The sequence below is a fragment of the Salvelinus namaycush genome, chromosome 13 (genome assembly GCF_016432855.1).
Source record: "Salvelinus namaycush isolate Seneca chromosome 13, SaNama_1.0, whole genome shotgun sequence".
Taxonomy (NCBI): Eukaryota; Metazoa; Chordata; class Actinopteri; order Salmoniformes; family Salmonidae; genus Salvelinus; species Salvelinus namaycush.
Window position 1 is genome coordinate 12,808,915 of NC_052319.1, and position 18,695 is coordinate 12,827,609.

The 18,695-nt window shown below is 40.1% G+C and overlaps 1 protein-coding gene across 1 annotated transcript in view; it reads left to right on the forward strand.

The window, feature by feature from the left end:
• myo3b (myosin IIIB) overlaps nucleotides 1–18,695 on the forward strand; it is a 103,535-nt gene that overhangs the window by 7,321 nt on the left and 77,519 nt on the right. The window contains exons 4-9 of the mRNA XM_039006333.1: nucleotides 1,365–1,499; nucleotides 2,204–2,308; nucleotides 2,571–2,670; nucleotides 3,415–3,491; nucleotides 4,197–4,342; nucleotides 13,488–13,553. Coding sequence (XP_038862261.1) covers nucleotides 1,365–1,499; nucleotides 2,204–2,308; nucleotides 2,571–2,670; nucleotides 3,415–3,491; nucleotides 4,197–4,342; nucleotides 13,488–13,553 — 629 coding nt within the window. The remainder of the gene's footprint in view (nucleotides 1–1,364; nucleotides 1,500–2,203; nucleotides 2,309–2,570; nucleotides 2,671–3,414; nucleotides 3,492–4,196; nucleotides 4,343–13,487; nucleotides 13,554–18,695) is intronic.

Here is an 18,695-nt window from a genome sequence, read left to right on the forward strand (position 1 = left end):
AGCCTCTTGCGAATTATGCCTCTTGTGAATTAGCCTCTTGTGAATTAGCCTCTTGCGAACATTTTTAAACACGGATAGACACGAAGGAGACATTTCTAAGTTTCTTTCTCTTTTTATTGTAAAACATTTTGGGGATGCCGCCACTTTTTTGGCTGAATGTCATTAAACTTATGGTGTTTGTAATAGAGTTTCCCTTTCCATTCAAATGGCGGGTGCACAGTGCCATGTTCAGATGCTGGACTTATTTTGGAGTAGACAAAAGTACGCAAGTAACCTACTTTGAGGTGATTTTGTTTGACAGTCAGATGAAAACTTCATGACTCATCGTGTTCATGACAAATGAAAAGGTAATACATTTGTACAGTAAAATTCCATGTCTTTACTATAAAACACATTAAACATTTTCATAGGAGGTCCTGTAGAAAGAATTGAGACCCCCCCGAATGTCCCGGTGTAATTCGCACACACCTTACATGCAGACACTGTATCAATACTTTTGGAATTGATTTATGATTTATTTTAACAGGGAAATGTACCAAACCTAAGCTGAAGCATTTCATGCATTGAACCATCATAATTATATTGAAAAATCCACTTTGATCGATTAAGGTTCAAAATGTTATGGCCCCCTGTAAACTGAGTCTGTGGCCCACCTTGGCCACCCCCATTCAAAATGTTCTAGACACGCCACTTCCCACCTGTTTCCTTTTTCACCTATTTTCACTCCCATTTCTACACCCGCTTTCCACGGTCGTCCTAACCAGTCGCTGTGTCCACCTTCCCCATTATGCATGTGTCGCTACCTTAGTGATGTGCAGTTAGCTGCCAGACCTGTCTGTGGTAAAGATGCCTGGGGCCATGGGCCCTGCAGTGGCGCCATGTTGTGTGTTTGTGAGATTCAGGGCTGAGTGCTTGTTTATGATTGTGTCGGTGCTCCAATCCCTCTTGCGACTCTCTTTGCTAGCCCCCTGCTGCAGCTCCCTGCCTGGCCAGTTATGAAGATGCAGCTGCTTCCATGCTCATTCCTCTCCTTGATTAGACCGCTGACAGTATATTTCACACATCCAGGAAGAGGAATTCTGCCTCTGTGACGCTTTCTCTTCACTTCCACTGAGATTTAAACTGATATAGAAGAAGCTCAATTGTCACTTCTGACCAAGAACTAGTTTCCCCTGTGTTTAATGGTTCCGGGCTCTGATTGAAGGTGTTATCGCTTCCTTATAATCTCATTTCAAAATCCTTTTTTTCCTTTTTTTTTTCTTCTAAATGTCAGAAGTGTCAATACAGTTTGTTGTGTGATTTATGACAAATGTCCTCAGTCAAAATGGTGTGTCGCTGATGTAAATGTGTCCTCTTTGACAAAGGATGTTGATGAGGAGATTGAGGCTGAGTACAACATCCTGAGGACCTTGTCCAACCACCCCAACGTGGTCAAGTTCTACGGCATGTTCTACAAGTCAGACGACCTCTCAGGCGGACAGCTCTGGCTGGTTCTAGAGGTGAGATCCCCTGGGTTATTCTGTCTCGCTTATAAAGTAAGACTTTGCCCAGCTTTACAGTCCTGTCAAAAACTGTATATCTATAACATCTCTGCATCTTCAGCACTACACATATGGAGTTAATCATTAAAGTGCTCATACTGTATGACTTTGTCACGGGAGGAAATATAACCCAGTGGTGTTTGCATGTCAAACATTACAGTCTGCTTGTGCTCAATATAAGTAGCTGCACTTTATCTCTCTCCTGTGTTACATCTCCTCCACTATGATCACGTAGTCTTATAGTTGTTGTCTGTTTGAGAATTAGAAGGATCACAAACAGTAGGTTTGCTTTATATCACGGGAGTGAAATCCATCACATCAGCTGAGAGGAGGTCACCCTCCTACACTGGGAAAAATCGTATGTTTTAAAAGCTCTGGAAGAAAGAGCCGTGACACCAGTCTAGTTGTATGTGTGGGAGGGATGGCTCTTGTGTAATGAATCATAATCTAGAGTAGTGAGTAATGGAGGAGCCACTGTTCTCCCTCTCTCTGTCTCTGTCTCTCTCTGTCTCTCTGTCTCTGTCTCTCTCTGTCTCTCTTTGTCTGTCTCTCTGTCTCTCTTTGTCTGTCTCTCTGTGGCTTTCTGTCTCTCTCTCTGTCTCTCTCTGTCTCTCTGTCACTCACTCACACTCTCTCTCTCTCTCTCTCTCTCTCACACACAGCTGTGCAACGGGGGCTCAGTCACCGATCTCATCAAAGGCCTGCTCATGCGGGGCCAGCGACTGCTGGAGCCCGTTATCGCATACATCTTATACGGCGCCCTCTTGGTGAGATGGCCAACTGCAAAACGCCTAATGACGGAAAGGGGTGGCATCCACACACAGTGGGCAGGGGATTGACTCAGGTGGTGGCGGGGTGTGGGAGTAATAGATTTCCATCCCTTTAAACAGCAGGGGGAGCTCTTTGATATGCATGGCAGTAGACAGCTTTATTTGAAACACATTCAAATTGTACTAATCACAAACCGTTGATAATGGGGTTACTGACGCTTATTAAGCCCCCCTTTGCTTTCCTCCTCCCGCCTGCCAGGGTCTCCAGCATTTACACAACAACCGGATTATCCATCGTGACGTCAAAGGAAACAACATCCTTCTGACCACCGAGGGAGGGGTCAAACTTGTTGACTTTGGTAATGGCTTTTGTTATCTTGTTGTGGGTGCACTTTGGCTAATTGATGGCTTGTAGAAAGAGATACATGCATATTACAGGGGGGCTCTGGGAAGTTGTTTGTTGGCTCTGTTTCTTCTGTCTGGGTCTTCGTTTAACAGATGACTTATCATTAATAGATGGAAGTTAATCCATGTTTTTTTGTCCACAAAAAAGCCTGTGATATTATTGGTAAAGAGTATAAGATGAATGCAAGCATGTGGAGATCAATGCTTCGATGCAGTCCACATCTTGCTTCCTCCCTACCCTATGTAACATCTTGGTATTTCATGGACCATAGCTTAACCTAAGGCTATTATTGCTAATTTAAATTGCATTATTTGATCCTTTGCATATAAAAAGAAAGCTGTTCTAGCAAATGACTCTGAGTTGCCCCGGGCATGTTTATGTCCTTGTGTGTTGGGAATGAAGTGGACTCCTGCTGATAAAAATCTGTCACACTTAATTTGAAATTATTATTGCCAATTTATGTTGGTATGGCAGGTTGCCCCACCAAATGATATGCCATATTGCTATTGATTGATTCACACACACTTTCCCTCTGTAATTCATAATCATGTAATATGCACATAAAGCGTATTAAACAACTGTGAATATGTAATTATAACAGGCTGTAATGTGGTATAACACAAACAATCGTATTTTGCACCAAACGCTGATGCACTGAGAATGAGGTGATTTATTAATTAGCTTGAATTCTATCCAGGTGTCTCTGCTCAGCTGACGAGTGCACGTTTGAGGAGAAACACATCCGTTGGCACTCCCTTTTGGATGGCACCTGAGGTTAGCCTTTTTTTTTTACATGCCCAACTAAACCACTTTGCTTGCAATTACATGAGAACACTAAGCGTCAAAATATCCTACATGATGACACCATTGAGTTGCATTAGATGTGCTATGTGGACTGTAGAGCGAGATAGACGAGTGACTATGTACTCTGCTGAGGCTGTTCAATATGTAACACCCCCTTGTCATTGTGCATTCCCCTCCACGCGCCCTGCTCTTGAGGTCGCCCCAAGGTTAATAGCTGGGAGTCTGCTGCCCCAGCTTACTGTTTGGCAGAAATGAGGCATGATGATTGGGCTGGTAGGAGGGGTCCTCAGGGGCAATTAGAATAAAGGAGGCTGTTCATTTTGATCTCAGTAATGATTTTTGACGGTGAGAGAAGGGAGGTTCAATACTAGCTGCAACGCACCTTATCTGATGAATGAATTTAACTGTACCCTTTTTAAATCAACATTACAATGCGTTTTTCAAACACAGGCAATTATAAAATGACTTGATCGTCTTCTGAATTGTTGCCCAAAGCTCATCGGATTTCAGCTCCACAAAATTGAAAGACTTTTAAGAGGCCATAATGAAGTCAGTACCTCGCTGTTGTAAAGACATTATCGTCATATCATCATGGACAGTAAGAAACATGGCAGCAACTTGCATGAGAAGTGTCCACCTGCTTGTGTCATGCTTGTCCTGCCTGTGTCGTCCCAGGTCATCGCCTGTGAGCAGCAGTATGACTCCACGTATGACGCCCGCTGTGACGTGTGGTCACTGGGCATCACAGCCATAGAGCTGGCTGATGGAGACCCCCCGTTGTCCGAGATGCACCCCGTCAAAGCCCTCTTCAAGATCCCACGGTAAGGCACTAGAGGGCTCCCTCTGCACATGGCTGGCTGGGGCAGACCAGACACGCAGCAGCAGTTGCGCTCTCATAAGAAGCTTTTGATTTTGGCTGGAGGACAATGGTAAACTGAATTTAAGAGTGGATCGTCACAGAGCCCTTTCTCTGAAAAATTATGAAATGCCAAATATGTCAAGAAATTGTAAAGATTCTTAATGTAATTTTGTGTGGTCATGAAATGCAGGATAGACCTGGTATAGTTGAATTAAATCAGGAAAATAATTAGCGTTCTACAATCCGTGTTTCCAAGCTACAAGGCTAGATTGGAAACTCAATTGAAAATTGCAGAATGATAAACTGATCAGAACTGATCAAGAGTTAATTAATGGAACAACATTTGGCCTTACCCTTAAATATGTTATTTAATCTAAAAACTCTCCTCTGATGTATTCACAATTTCTGATGAATGATTATTTAAAAGCTCTGATGGTACAAGTGGCTGACCTTTTACTATTGGCACAATCATGCAATTATCTCTCAGTTTGGTGAGGATGTGCCCTTCTGATTGCAATTTGCATTGGTGATTAGCTCCATTCACATTGAGATGAGGCTGTCACCAGCCACCCATCACGGTGTTATCTCCACCCCACCAAACCTGATGAGAAACAAGCATGCATCGTGTCGCTGTAGTAGTTATGGGAACCACAGCAGCGGTTTATCACACCAAACTCAAGTGAAAGGTAAAACAGGTCACAGCAATTACAGGCTCAGAGGAAGCTGTCCTGGTCAAACGAATGCTCCCGAATCACAGAGCCTGAAATAACACTACTGGGTCTGTGGGGAAGCATGCATTCAGTCATCTGATTTGATAGGATGGAACCTTTTCAGTGGGATGTACACCTAAATTCTGTATTGTGCTGAGTTGGTGATTGGCCTGTTTTGGTAGAAGGATGAAAACAGCAGACAGCATCTAAAGTAGATGCAGCTATTGATACAGTACCAGAGCAGGTTTTGCATTCTGTGTGAATGATTTGAATTGCCCTTAGATAACATTCACTAGAGGTCATGATAAACAATGGAAGGGCATGTACATTTCTCTTCTGTTATCATTCATCCATTTTTCTTTATCACCTTTTTAATGAAATAATTTGACTTTGTGAGAGATTTGGATATGAATAGAGTTAGACACGTGCAGCAATCTACCATTGTTAAGACTGGGGTTTCTTTTTCAAAATCAAAATAGATATTTGGCCCTGGCCCATAAATCTTTTGAATTGGGACCTTTGGCTGGGCGGCGCCAGGATAAATCACAGTGCGGGCACACTGAACCGTGAAATGATTCTGTTAACATGTCATCTGTCTCAAATATATTTTCCCATCAATGCAACAAGGCAGTCAAACTTATAAGGGAAGGTTGTCTGACAGTGTCTGTCTGTTGTATGTGCGTTCTATTTGAAACAGAGGACATGTGTTACAAAATGGTGTACCTGTGTGTTGCACTTTTATTCTGCACTTTGAGCACAGAAATTATAGTGATACACAATATATTGCTTTAATGAATGTAATGAGGTAGATTTAAGGATTGTATTGAGGTAGATTTAAGGATTGATTTGAGGTAGATTTAATGATTGTAATGAGGCAGAGTTAATGATTGTAATGAGGTAGATTTAAGGATTGTATTGAGGTAGATTTAAGGACTGATTTGAGGTAGATTTAATGATTGTAATGAGGCAGAGTTAATGATTGTAATGAGGTAGATTTAATGATTGTAATGAGGCAGAGTTAATGATTGTATTGAGGTAGATTTAATGATTGTAATGAGGCAGAGTTAATGATTGTATTGAGGTAGATTTAAGGATTGTATTGAGGTAGATTTAAGGATTGTATTGAGGTAGATTTAATGATTGTAATGAGGCAGAGTTAATGATTGTAATGAGGTAGATTTAATGATTGTAATGAGGCAGAGTTAATGATTGTAATGAGGTAGATTTAATGATTGTAATGAGGTAGATTTAATGATTGTTAATGAGGTAGATTTAATTATTGTAATGAGGTAGATTTAATTATTGTAATGCGGTGGATTTAATGATTGTAATGAGGAAGATTTAATGATTGTAATTAGGTGGATTTAATTATTGTAATGAGGTAGATTTAATGATTGTAATGAGGTAGATTTAATGACTGTAATGAGGTAGATTTAATGACTGTAATGAGGTAGATTTAATGACTGTAATGAGGTAGATTTAATGACTGTAATGAGGTCGATTTAATGATTTTAATGATGTCGATTTAATGATTGTAATGAGATCGATTTAATAATTGTAATGAGGTAGATTAAATTGTTGTTTCCTGTGAGTGTTCCACGCATGCTTTAGTTGCTCTTTAAATTGCCATAATCAGTGGCTTCTCCTGATAGAGTATTGTCCTTGGGAATAATAGGTTTTAATAAAAAATCCCACGGACACTAAAACATGCTATATTTAAGCAATAAGGCTCGAGGGGGTGTGGTATATGGCCAATATACCACGGCTAAGGGCTGTTCTCACGCATGACGCAACGCAGAGTGCCTGGATACAGCCCTTAGCCGTGGTATATTGGCCATATACCACAAACTCCCAAGGTGCCTTACTGCTTTTATAAACTGGTTACCAGCGTAATTAGATCAGTAAAAATAAATGTTTTGTCATACCCGTGGTATAAAATAAAGCCAATCAGCATTCAGGGCTCGAACCACCCAATTTATAATTCCTTATGACATAAGATTGTATGTCTTTGCACACATTTCTGTATTTCCATCTCACAATCCACTCAATGGCACACTGTATTTATTAATCTGCTGTGTAAATCCCAAGATTATTCCTATGAGTAGGACATTACCATGACAAACATGGTCTATATTGGGTATAAGCATTATGAAAAACACAACGGATGTTTTTATGAAATATGGCAATAACTGCATATTCAGTGTCACCATCTAAATCTAGTTAATGCTTCTGTCCGGCTTCACCTACAGTTGAAGTCGGAGGTTTATATACACTTAGGTTGGAGTCATTAAAACTCGTTTTTCAATCACTCCACAAATTTCTTGTTAACAAACTATAGTTTTGGCAAGTCGGTTAGGACATCTACTTTGTGCATGACACAAGTCATTTTTCCAACAATTGTTTACAGACAGATTATTTCACTGTATCACAATTTCAGTGGGTCAGAAGTTTACATACACTAAGTTGACTGTGCCTTTAAACAGCTTGGAAAATTCCAGAAAATTATGTCATGGCTTTAGAAGCTTCTGATAGGCTAATTGATATCATTTGAGTCAATTGGAAGTGTACCTGTGGATGTATTTCAAGGCCTACCTTCAAACTCAGTGCCTCTTTGCTTGACATCATGGGAAAATCAAAAGAAATCAGCCAAGACCTCAGAAAAAAAATTGTTGACCTCAACAAGTCTGGTTCATCCTTGGGAGCAGTTTCTAAATGCCTGAAGGTACCACGTTCATCTGTACAAACAATAGTACGCAAGTATAAACACCATGGGACCACTCAGCTGTCATACCGCTCAGGAAGGAGACGCGTTCTGTCTCCTAGAGATGAACGTACTTTGGTGCAAAAAGTGCAAATCAATCCCAGAACAACAGCAAAGGACCTTGTGAAGATGCTGGAGGAAACAGGTACAAAAGTATCTTTATCTACAGTAAAACGAGTCCTATATCGACATAACCTGAAAGGCCACTCAGCAAGGAAGAAGCCACTGCTCCAAAACCGCCATAAAAAAGCCAGACTACGGTTTGCAACTGCACATGGGGAAAAATATATTTTTGGAGTGTGTCCACTGGTCTGATGAAACAAAAATAGAACTGTTTGGCCATAATGACCATCGTTATGTTTGGAGGAAAAAGGGGGATGCTTGCAAGCCGAAGAACACCATCCCAACCGCGAAGCACGGGGGTGGCAGCATCATGTTGTGGGGGGTGCTTTGCTGCAGGGGGGACTGGTGCACTTCACAAAATAGATGGCATCATGAGGCAGGAACATTATGTGGATATATTGAAGCAACATCTCAAGACATGAGTCAGGAAGTTAACGCTTGGTCACAAATGGGTCTTCCAAATGGACAATGACCACAAGCATACTTCCAAAGTTGTGGCAAAATGGCTTAAGGACAACAAAGTCAAGGTATTGGAGTGGCCATCACAAAGCCCTGACCTCAATCCTATAGAAATTTTATGGGCAGAACTGAAAAAGCGTGTGCGAGCAAGGAGAAACCTGACTCAGTTACACCAGCTCTGTCAGGAGGAATGGGCCAAAATTCACCCAACTTATTGTGGGAAGCTTGTAGAAGGCTACCCGTAACGTTTGACCCAAGTTAAGCAATTTAAAGACAATGCTACCAAATACTAATTGAGTGTATGTAAACTTCTGACCCACTGGGAATGTGATGAAAGAAATAAAAGCTGAAATAAAAGAAAATCTCTACTATTATTCTGACATTTCACATTCTTAAAATAAAGTGGTGATCCTAACTTACCTAAAACAGGGAATTTATACTAGGATTAAATGTCAGGAATTGTGAAATACTTAATTTAAATGTATTTGGCTAAGGTGTATGTAAACATCCGACTTCAACTGTATATCCTTTTGTGATGTAGCTGGCAGTATGTGAACCCTGGGTTGAGATCTGAGAGGGTTCTGGTTGTTTTGGCTGGCTCAGGACTATGCCCTTCGCTGTACTACATTATCTCCTCCATGTCATACAGCAGATGGAGTGGCCTTAGGGTGTGGACTCACCGTGTAGATAAAGCAACAGCACCATTAACGTAGCCAGGCCTCTGGGGCCATTGACACTGGGGCTGAATACAGGCAGGACTACTGCAAGCCACGTGATAGAGCTTTAGATTTGTGGTGGGAACTTGCACAGATGGTATCCCTTTCACAGCGACCAGTGTGAAGTGATGAGAGGAGTTCAGATCGCTGTCAGGGAAGCTGCTCTGCTCCTCCACTCCATTCATACCTGCTGCTTGCTCTTTTCCACAGATAGCATCACATAGAAAGAACTGTATTGATTCCAACACCATTGTAAATCACTATTAACAGTAAAGTAAGGCCGGCCCGGGAGCCAATCTGTTGTAGATAGACCTCCAAGAGCCAATCACAGATCCTCCTCTACGGGAAACAGATGATATGCCCTACAGCATATCATGATGAGAAGATTGGATGTGATTTTGCCTGCTTTATAGTATGTCATATATGTGGGGCCCATGGTTATCATGAATGTGGGTAATGGAGCATGTAAAAGGGTAAAGCTGTAAAACGGTTAACTGCAGAATTAATTACGGAAACTTGAGACGATGCTCTCAGATATTCAATATGTGGAAAGGTTAATTGCTTGAGCCAATATTCTCCATGCTGTATTTGCCAAACCCAGAGTAAAGTCCTGTGTAAAGTCATAGGGAAATGTGTATGTATAAAGTCTGTGAAGGTTAAAGGTAATTGGCAAAGAAGTCCAATGCTGTGTTTATTCGCCCAGATCCCAGTGGATATTAGCAAAATACAGTGAACTCCAAAAGTATTGGGACAGTAAATATTTTTGTTGTTGTTTTGGCTCTGTAATCCAGTACTTTGGATTTGAAATGATACAATGACTATGAGGTTAAAGTGCGGACTGTCAGCTTTAATTTGAAGGTATTTTCATCCATATCTCATGAACCGTTTAGAGATTACAGCACTTACAGCACACAACAACAAAATCTGTCACTGTCCCAATAGTTTTGGAGCTCACTGTATGTAACTGGGCTTGTATCTGTCTGAAGGGAGACGTGAAGTGAGGAAGATGATGGGTTGTCAGAGCCAACAAAGGCTAATGAAATCATAGGGCAACCAGTGTTGGCAAGAAGCAATACCCCAGCCAAAAGCCACAGGTAATGTAAAGGTTGCAGAGCAGAACAGTCAAGATTGAAAGACATCGCTACCATTTTTACTGTTTTCTTTTACCAATACTGTTTATCCATTTTGGAATGTATTTGATAAGGGTCAGATTTTGAAATTGACACCTGACCATCAGCAGCACAGTATGCAGGCCTTGGTTCAATGTTAAATGTAAACTTAAGTCTGAGCAGAATGTAAACTGTGATTCTTGTATTGTAATCTTGACATTCAGCCCTGGTAACATTTTGGTGATTTTTATGCACATGAAAGGCTGGGGTTAGGGTTGGGGTTAAGAATTATGCTTACTTTTCTATAAACTGAGTCTTTGAGATTGAGATACGTTAATTTCAAAGTAAACCTCACACAGCTTTTGGTATGTACTTTTCACAACAATTGTTTGGCATTTTGTATGTGGAAGATTACTATTGGCAATATGTCATCTGGTGAATCCATCATAGTTTCTAAAGCCTTGTTCACATTGGCAGTTTGAAGTGACTTAAATCCTATTTTTTTTGCATATCCGATTCGAATCTGTTCTTTTTCCTGCAGGAAAAAGTTGGAACATCTTATCCTGTGAGGCTTTAAAAGCATTCTTACACTATGATTCTGAACATTCAAAGAAACTGGGAAACGTCCATGGCAGGCATTGTTGTTACGTTAGCTTGCTACATAACCTCTTGAGTGATAGGAAGCACGAGCACCACCACTAATCAGCCTGCACCACTGCTCACACACCCGTCATTACAACTAGCATAGCTAGTGTCAACAAATGACTGCTGTCTGAACACTCATAAATCCGTTTTGGACACGTCACTTGTAACTTGCTGTTTGGACAGTCAATAATCCAAAACGGATTTGAGCATTAAGGCCTGCAGTGTGAACAAGGCTTTAGACTATTGCTGGGTACTGTTTTGTATCTCTCCGTGGGACTTTTTATGACAAACGATCAGTGGTCGTTTTTCAAATGTCTTGTAATGATTTAGAGTCACGCTATGGCTTATAAACGAATGTAGTTACTTCGCCACAATTATTTTTCAACATTGTGTGGTCATTTGTTCTGGAAACTCCTCACTGGTTGTTCTGAGAAATGTAGCAGTAATAGAACACAGGCTGGAAAGGTTTCTGACCTAGTTATGTTATTTTTTCTTCAAATAATATTGAATTGTTTGTGATTATCCTACAGCTATCTCAGAGAAAATGTATTGTACTGACTACTTGTTTTCCCTCGTTCAATATCCTATTGTTTTTAACATAATCTAATACACATCTGCTGTTTCGACCTCTGAGGTGATAGGATATTGGGGGTGTGACATTGGTTGTGTTTAGAATGCCTCTGTCTGTCTGTTATGCAGTTATTCCATGCAGGCACACTGATGTACCCTCACAGTCTATCCTGTAGAGAAAAATGTTGCAGCACTTTTCCGTGTTCATTCATGTGTGCTCAACAGAACTGCCGGTGCGCTCTGATGATAGATGAGCTGGAGTTTGAGCGGTTGGCCCACAGAAGAGTATTTCTTGTGTTTCCCGTAGTGCTGCTCTTTAGGCCCTCAAAGTTCAAACACTGCCAGATAGTGTCTTTATTTCATGATGCACTGTGTGTACTCTGGGTTCCCCAACTGGCGGCTATCCTATAAACAAATAAAACCAGGGTGGTTTTATTTGGCCCCCAAATGTATTTATACTTCTTTTTTTGGGGGGGGGGCAGGAAATTAGCTCCAAGCGATTTCAATTTTGTAAATCTGTTCCCCAGTAATTCCCACACGTGATAGAGAGACACGTTATTGTATACAAATATAAGCAATGTTTGAAATGATTATGTTTTAGTCAAATATTATATCTGTTTGGGCTTCTTGCGATCAATTTGTAATCTACAAATAATTTGTATTCATGTTCCGGCCCCTCGAACATCCGCTCAAGACTAAATCAGCCTGTGGCTGAATCTAGTTGATTATCCCTGCTATGCTCTATAACATGCTCTATAACTATATCTACTGTATGACATTGGCTGTCAGGATTCATGGAAATTATCTGACTTTTTTATATCTATTAGGAAAATGGGAAGAATTATGAGCTCTGCATACAAAGTATCATATTCACGAGCATGCTTTTTTGTCTTTTTCCTGAGCTTAGTAGCAGACTTAGGGCTTCAAAAGTGGAGCTGAGAACCACTGATTTTGACTCAATCCACTTTGACACATGTTTGACAGCACAAGGAGTCCCCCGACCTAAATTTAAATAAGCCAATTGTGTTTACAAAATGAGTCAGTGCTCCCATATATACTGGAAAGAAAAATGCCTGATTTTCTAAGCACAATGAGGGTACTTGACAGTGTTATCACCAATGTGCTGGTGTATTGACTTTGTAATATATAAGCAGTGCAGTGGTACAACATCAAGGCAAGAGCATTGCTGCAGGCTCATATTATATTTTGCATTGAAGCAGTCCATTACTAGGCTTTGATCTGCACTTCAGAAAGGACTGTCTGACTCTGAGTCTCTATCACAGACGTGCGTGACTTAGTGCTGGGAATAATGACACATTTCCTCATTTAATAGGCTCCCATATGTGTGTAGCATAAAGCTTTGTTATTGATAATGTTTTCTTATCATATAAATTAGAACCATTTGTTCTTGGTTGTTTTCTGCATGCCTTAGATGTACAAAGCTGGCTCCATTTTAGAAATGAGTTGATGATACTTTGAAAATTAAGTTTGAAAGCTTAAGTGTACAAAAGCACCCTATCCAAAATGACAGTATGAGCAAAATCATAACTTTAATCACTATCTTCCCCATTACATTATTTCTTTATTTTCTTTGATGAGCATGTTTTGAACTTGAAGAATGGTAGCGCCCTGTTGTTGAGCCTTGGTACTGCCCTGGCTCTGTCCCGATATCATCCACTGAACTAGTCTTGAGGTGCTTGCCTCGTTATAGATGGTCTCTTTAAATGCTGCTGACAGAGGTATTACTGGCTCCCATAACTTTGGCTCCTGCTGGCAGATGCTTCCTGTCAGACAGTTGAGGAGCTGTTATCATTTGTCACTGACTATACTCAGCACTCAGATTATACCCAACCATTCTGACGCTCCAGTCTCATGAGAACTATCGTGTTTAGGCCAACAACAACACCATCAGTAACTTAAACATTTCAGTTCAATGTAAAAAAAAAAAAAAAAAAAAAAGAAAGAAAAAAAAAGAAATTAAACAACTGATTTTTGTGTTGTGTGTTCGTTTCAGAAACCCTTCCCCAACGTTACGCAACCCAGAGGAGTGGTGCAGAAGCTTCAGTCACTTCATTGCCCAGTGAGTAACCTGCTCTTTCTATGACAATGAAGTTGCTTCCTGCTGAAATTAATGTGTTCCTCTACACTTACTTACACAGTAAGGAAGTTGTTGGGTCTAATCCAGTGGGAGAATTTATCTATACATGTTTATTTGTGTTTATTTAGTCTTTGAAGTGATTGCAACCAACTGGCTCTAATGCAGTTGGTTAATGGTGATGACAACAAAATATATTCATTGTTACTTTTTAAACAACACAAGCCTATTTGAATGGGTTTCAATGGCGAGACCTCAATCTTTTCCCATTTGGCCAAGGGGGCAGAATGCACTGGTTACGCATTTGATTCTGGGCATCCTTTGATCACTGGAAATGGAAAGGACTAGAAATTGATCTTTTTTTTTTAAGATAGATTTTATCAACCCTTTTCTCTTCCTCGCATTTCCTCGGTTTTCATTTGCGTAAATCTGTCACAGGAAAAAACTCATTCTACTGACTTATCAGTTATATCTTCAGGACAAGATAAGTAATCAGTCCCTCCAGTGTGGAAAACAAATCATGTCAACATTGGCCCATAATAGTCTCGCTGAATATACAACCTTAATATCTAGCATGCAGTGCAAGTAAATGAGAGAGAAACAAATCTATTTCTTCTGGGGTTATTTGTGGGGGGGAATTTCGTGTTATTATTAGTGGTGGAATAGATTGAAAGGCAGTGGTTATTAATTCATTATTAATAATGGAAACATCAAACAGTACAGCTGTGAACCCATAGCCATTAGGGGTAATAGACTCATTTATTTGTGTTAGTCGTGCATTTATCATAGCACCAGGTCTGTCAGAGATGGATTAGAAGCTGTAGCTGAGTCCAATGTAGAGTTGCATGACCTGTACACTACTGCGTTATAATATTGTTAAAGCTTTGCTTGGAATGGATCCCCTGTCATAAGGCCTATCATACAGGCCTTTTTGTTTCATAATGCATGTAGAAAAGCCCTGCTTTAAGATGTTGTACCTTTTGTTTGGCTTGTTATTTAATAATTTGGTGAAGCTGGAGAGCTGAGGAGATGGTTCAAGGCCCACATGAACAGTAACAAATAGTTGGTGCTGTTGTGTTATAGGTACCCTAAAGAAGCTGATTTCTCATTTACAGTGCATTCAGAAAGTATTCATACCCCTTGACTTATTCCACATTTTGTGGTGTTACAGCCTGAATTCAAAATGGATCAAATATATTTTTCTCTCACCCATAATGACAAAGTGGAAGCGTGTTTTATAAATGTTTGCAAATGTATTGAAAATTAAATAGAGATATCTAATTTGCATAAGTATTCACACCCCTGAGTCAATACTGTAGAAACACATTTGGCAGCGATTACAGCTGTGAGTCATTCTGAGTAAGTCTCTAAGAGCTTTCCACACCGGGATTGTGCAACATTTTCCCATTAATCTTTTCAAAATTCTTCAAGCTCTGTCAAATTGGTTGTTGATCATTGCTAAACAACCATTTTCAAGTCTTGCCATAGATTTTCAAGTACATTTAAGTCAAAACTGTAACTTGGCCACTCAGGAACATTCACTGTCTTCTTGGTAACAACTCCAGTGTAGATTTGGCCTTTTGTTTTAAGTTATTGTCCTGCTGAAAAGTGAATTCATCTCCCAGTGTCTAGTAAAAAGCTTTTCCTCTAGGATTTTGCCTGTACTTAGCTCTATTCCATTAGCGATTACAAGCATACCCAGAACATGATGCAGCAACCACTATGCTTGCAAATATGGAGAGTGGTACGTAATGTGTTGTATTGGATTTGCCCCAAACATAACACTTTGTATTCAGGGCAAACAGTGAGTTGCTTAGGCTATTTTTTTTTACAGTATTTATTTCGTGCCTTGTTGCAAACAGGATGCATATATTTTAATATTTATTTTCTGTACAGGCTCCCTTCTTTTCACTCTGTCATTTACCGGTAGGTTAGTATTGTGGAGTAACTGCAATGTTGTTGATCCATCCTCTGTTTTCTCCTATCACATCCATTAAACTCTAACGGTTTTAAAGTCACCATTGGCCTCATGGAGAAATCCCTGAGCGGTTTCCTTCCTCTCCAACAACTGAGTGTAATTAATAACTTCACCATGCTCAAAGGGATTTTTTTTTTTTTTTTTACCCCTCCATAGGTACCCTTCTTTGCGAGGCATTAGAAAACCTCCCTGGTCTTTGTGGTTGAATCTGTGTTTGAAATTCACTGCTCAACGGAGGGACCTTACAGATAATTGTATGTGTGAGGTACAGAGATGAGGTAGTCATTCAAAAATCCATGCAAATTATTATGTGACTTGTCAAGCATATTTTTACTCCTGAACTTATTTAGGCTTGCCATAACAAAGGGGTTGAATACTTGTTAACTTAAGACATTTCAGCTTTTTATTTTTCATTAATTTGTAGTTTTGACTTTAATTTGACAAAAGCTGGATCCCTTCTAGCCATAACCTAAGAGAGGGTTGAGGAAGAGGCTTGAAGTGCTGGGCATCTTGTTATGACATGCATTATCTGAAATAGCTATGTCCACATAATTATGCCTACGATGAGCGGCTTCTATGGAGGAACTTTGAATGTCCTTTGAGCTAGCTTGCTAACACTCTTGTGTGTGCAGAGCAGCACCAGAATTGAAAAAACCTCCTTCCTTTTTGTAGTTAATAAATCCAACGGGAAACTTAATAACTAGGCCTATAGTATTCTTAAGGGATAGCCCCCTTTTTTTAAATTTTTGCCTAAAATGACATACCAAATCTAACTGCCTGTAGCTCAGGCCCTGAAGCAAGGATATGCATATTCTTGGTACCATTTGAAAGGAAACACTTTGAAGGTTGTGGAAATGGGAATTTAATGTAGGAGAATATAATACAATAGATCTGGTAGAAGAAAATACAAAGAAAAAACCAACCGTTTCTTTTCTACAACCATCATTGAAATGCAAGAGAAAGGTCCCAGTTCTAGCCATCACTCTGGTTGTAATTCTGATGGTGTCCACAAGAGACATTTGAATTCATATTACATTTTTCTGCAAGATTATCGTCAAATCTGTATACTTGGACTTTGACTTAGTTTTTCCAGTATTAGTAGCCATATTATCAGTTCAAGATTTGCAAAACAACCAGTTTTCATAAATTCATAACTGAATATTCTTATAATTTTTGTCCAAAAGGAAAAGGCATGCTGTCGCACAAGGTTAGTAGCTACATTTGACCACAGATACAGGGTTTCCAGATAATCACGTAAATCCCAACTCATTGGCTATCTAGCTAGCTTCGTTTGACCTTGATTGGTGCTTATTTGACTAAGTTAGAGTTGTTCAAGTGAAGACTGCCCACGTCATCGGTGTGCCATGAAGGCGTCACTCTCTGACCAAATATGGTGTCCTATAGGATATACTACACCCCTAATGATATAGTGAAGTCTGGTTACGTTCGAGGATCTCTGAGGAATACATACAAACGTGATTTGTCTGGTTGAAACAACGTTTAGAGTTAGATTTTCACAGATTCCTTTCTTTGCAAATTGAACAAGTGGAAATACAAAATCGATCGTGCATGCTATATGGACCTTTTTAGGATATGAAAAAGGATTTTATCTAACAAAACAACACTTAATGTTATCTCTGGGACCCTTTGGATGATAAATCAGAGGAAAAGTTCAGAATGTAAGTACACATTTCACCTTCAGAGGTGAATTTATCAAACCTATCGTAGTGAAAAAAGTGTTTTGTTGTTAGGAGCTCTCAAACAATAGCATGGCATTTTTTTGCAGTAAAAGCTACTGTAAATTGGACAGTGCAGTTATATTAAAAATAATTTAAGCTTTCAGCCGATATAAGACACTTATATGTACCAACATTTGTTGTTTCTCTAAAAATCTGCAATGGTGACACAAGGCGCTGCATGATTTACAACTGTCCCGTTGAACAGTATGTGTTTCTGTTCCGGAACAGTATGGATCACTTTCTTTATAGATTTCTTTTGGTACTTTTTACCCCTTCATCATGTCCAATTGGTAGTTACAGTCTTGTCCCATCACCGTACACCGTACGGACTCGGGAGAGGCGAAGGTCGAGAGCCATGCGTCATCTGAAACACGACCCCGCCAAGCCGCACTGCTTCTTGACACACTGCTCGTTTAACCCGGAAGCCAGCCACACCAATGTATCGGAGGACACACCGTACAGCTGGCGACCGAAGTCAGCGTGCATGAGCCCGGCCGCAACAAGGAGTCGCTAGTGCAGGACATCCCAGCCGGCCAAACCCTCCCCTAACCCGAACGACGTTGGGCCAATCGTGCGCCTCCTCATGAGTCTCCCAGTCGCGGCAGGCTGCGACACAGCCCGGGATCGAACCCGGATCTCTAGTAAGGCCTTTAGACCACTGCGCCACTCGGGAGGCCTAGTACGGATTACTTTCGTTCTCGTTTCTGTTTCCGTTTCTGTTTCTTGAAAAATTACATAGGTTTTTGGTTCAAACTTTTGAAAAAGTCAAGGGGTGTGAATACTTTTTGTTTATTGTAAAGATCCTCATTGTTTTCCTTTTTGCCTGACGTCTTTATTGCTTCTCTTAAACTCAGTTAGAGAACATTCTTAGAGAACACAGCTCATACAACCTTTACTTGATTCGTCCCAAAAAATGTAATGAAACATCTTATAGCAGGGTTCCCCAACTGATGGCGATTTTATTTGTCCTCGCCAAGTTTTCTGAGCAAAAACATTAAGCAAGGGGGGTGGGGGACATGAAAGACTGTAAAAACACCAGCAAATCAGCACCAAGTGATTTACATTTTGGAAACCTGTTCCAGATTGTAAGCAAGGTTTGAAATGATTATGTTTTAGTGAAATATTATATCTGTTTGGGCTTCTTTCCGTCAATTTGCGGTCTACAAATGATTTGTAATGATTTTCCGGCCCACTGACCATCCGCTCAAGAAAACATCGGCCCGCAGCTGTTTATAGTTGATGATCCCTGTGTTATAGTAATGAATCCTCTTCTATTTGACCATTTTCCATATTCCGATACAATGCATTTTATTAGGTGCTTTTTAAAATCTTTCTCTCTCTTTCTCATGAGTATGAGGTAATGGATTGTATGATATCAGATCAGAAATAATCTCCTCAAACAAAGCCCAC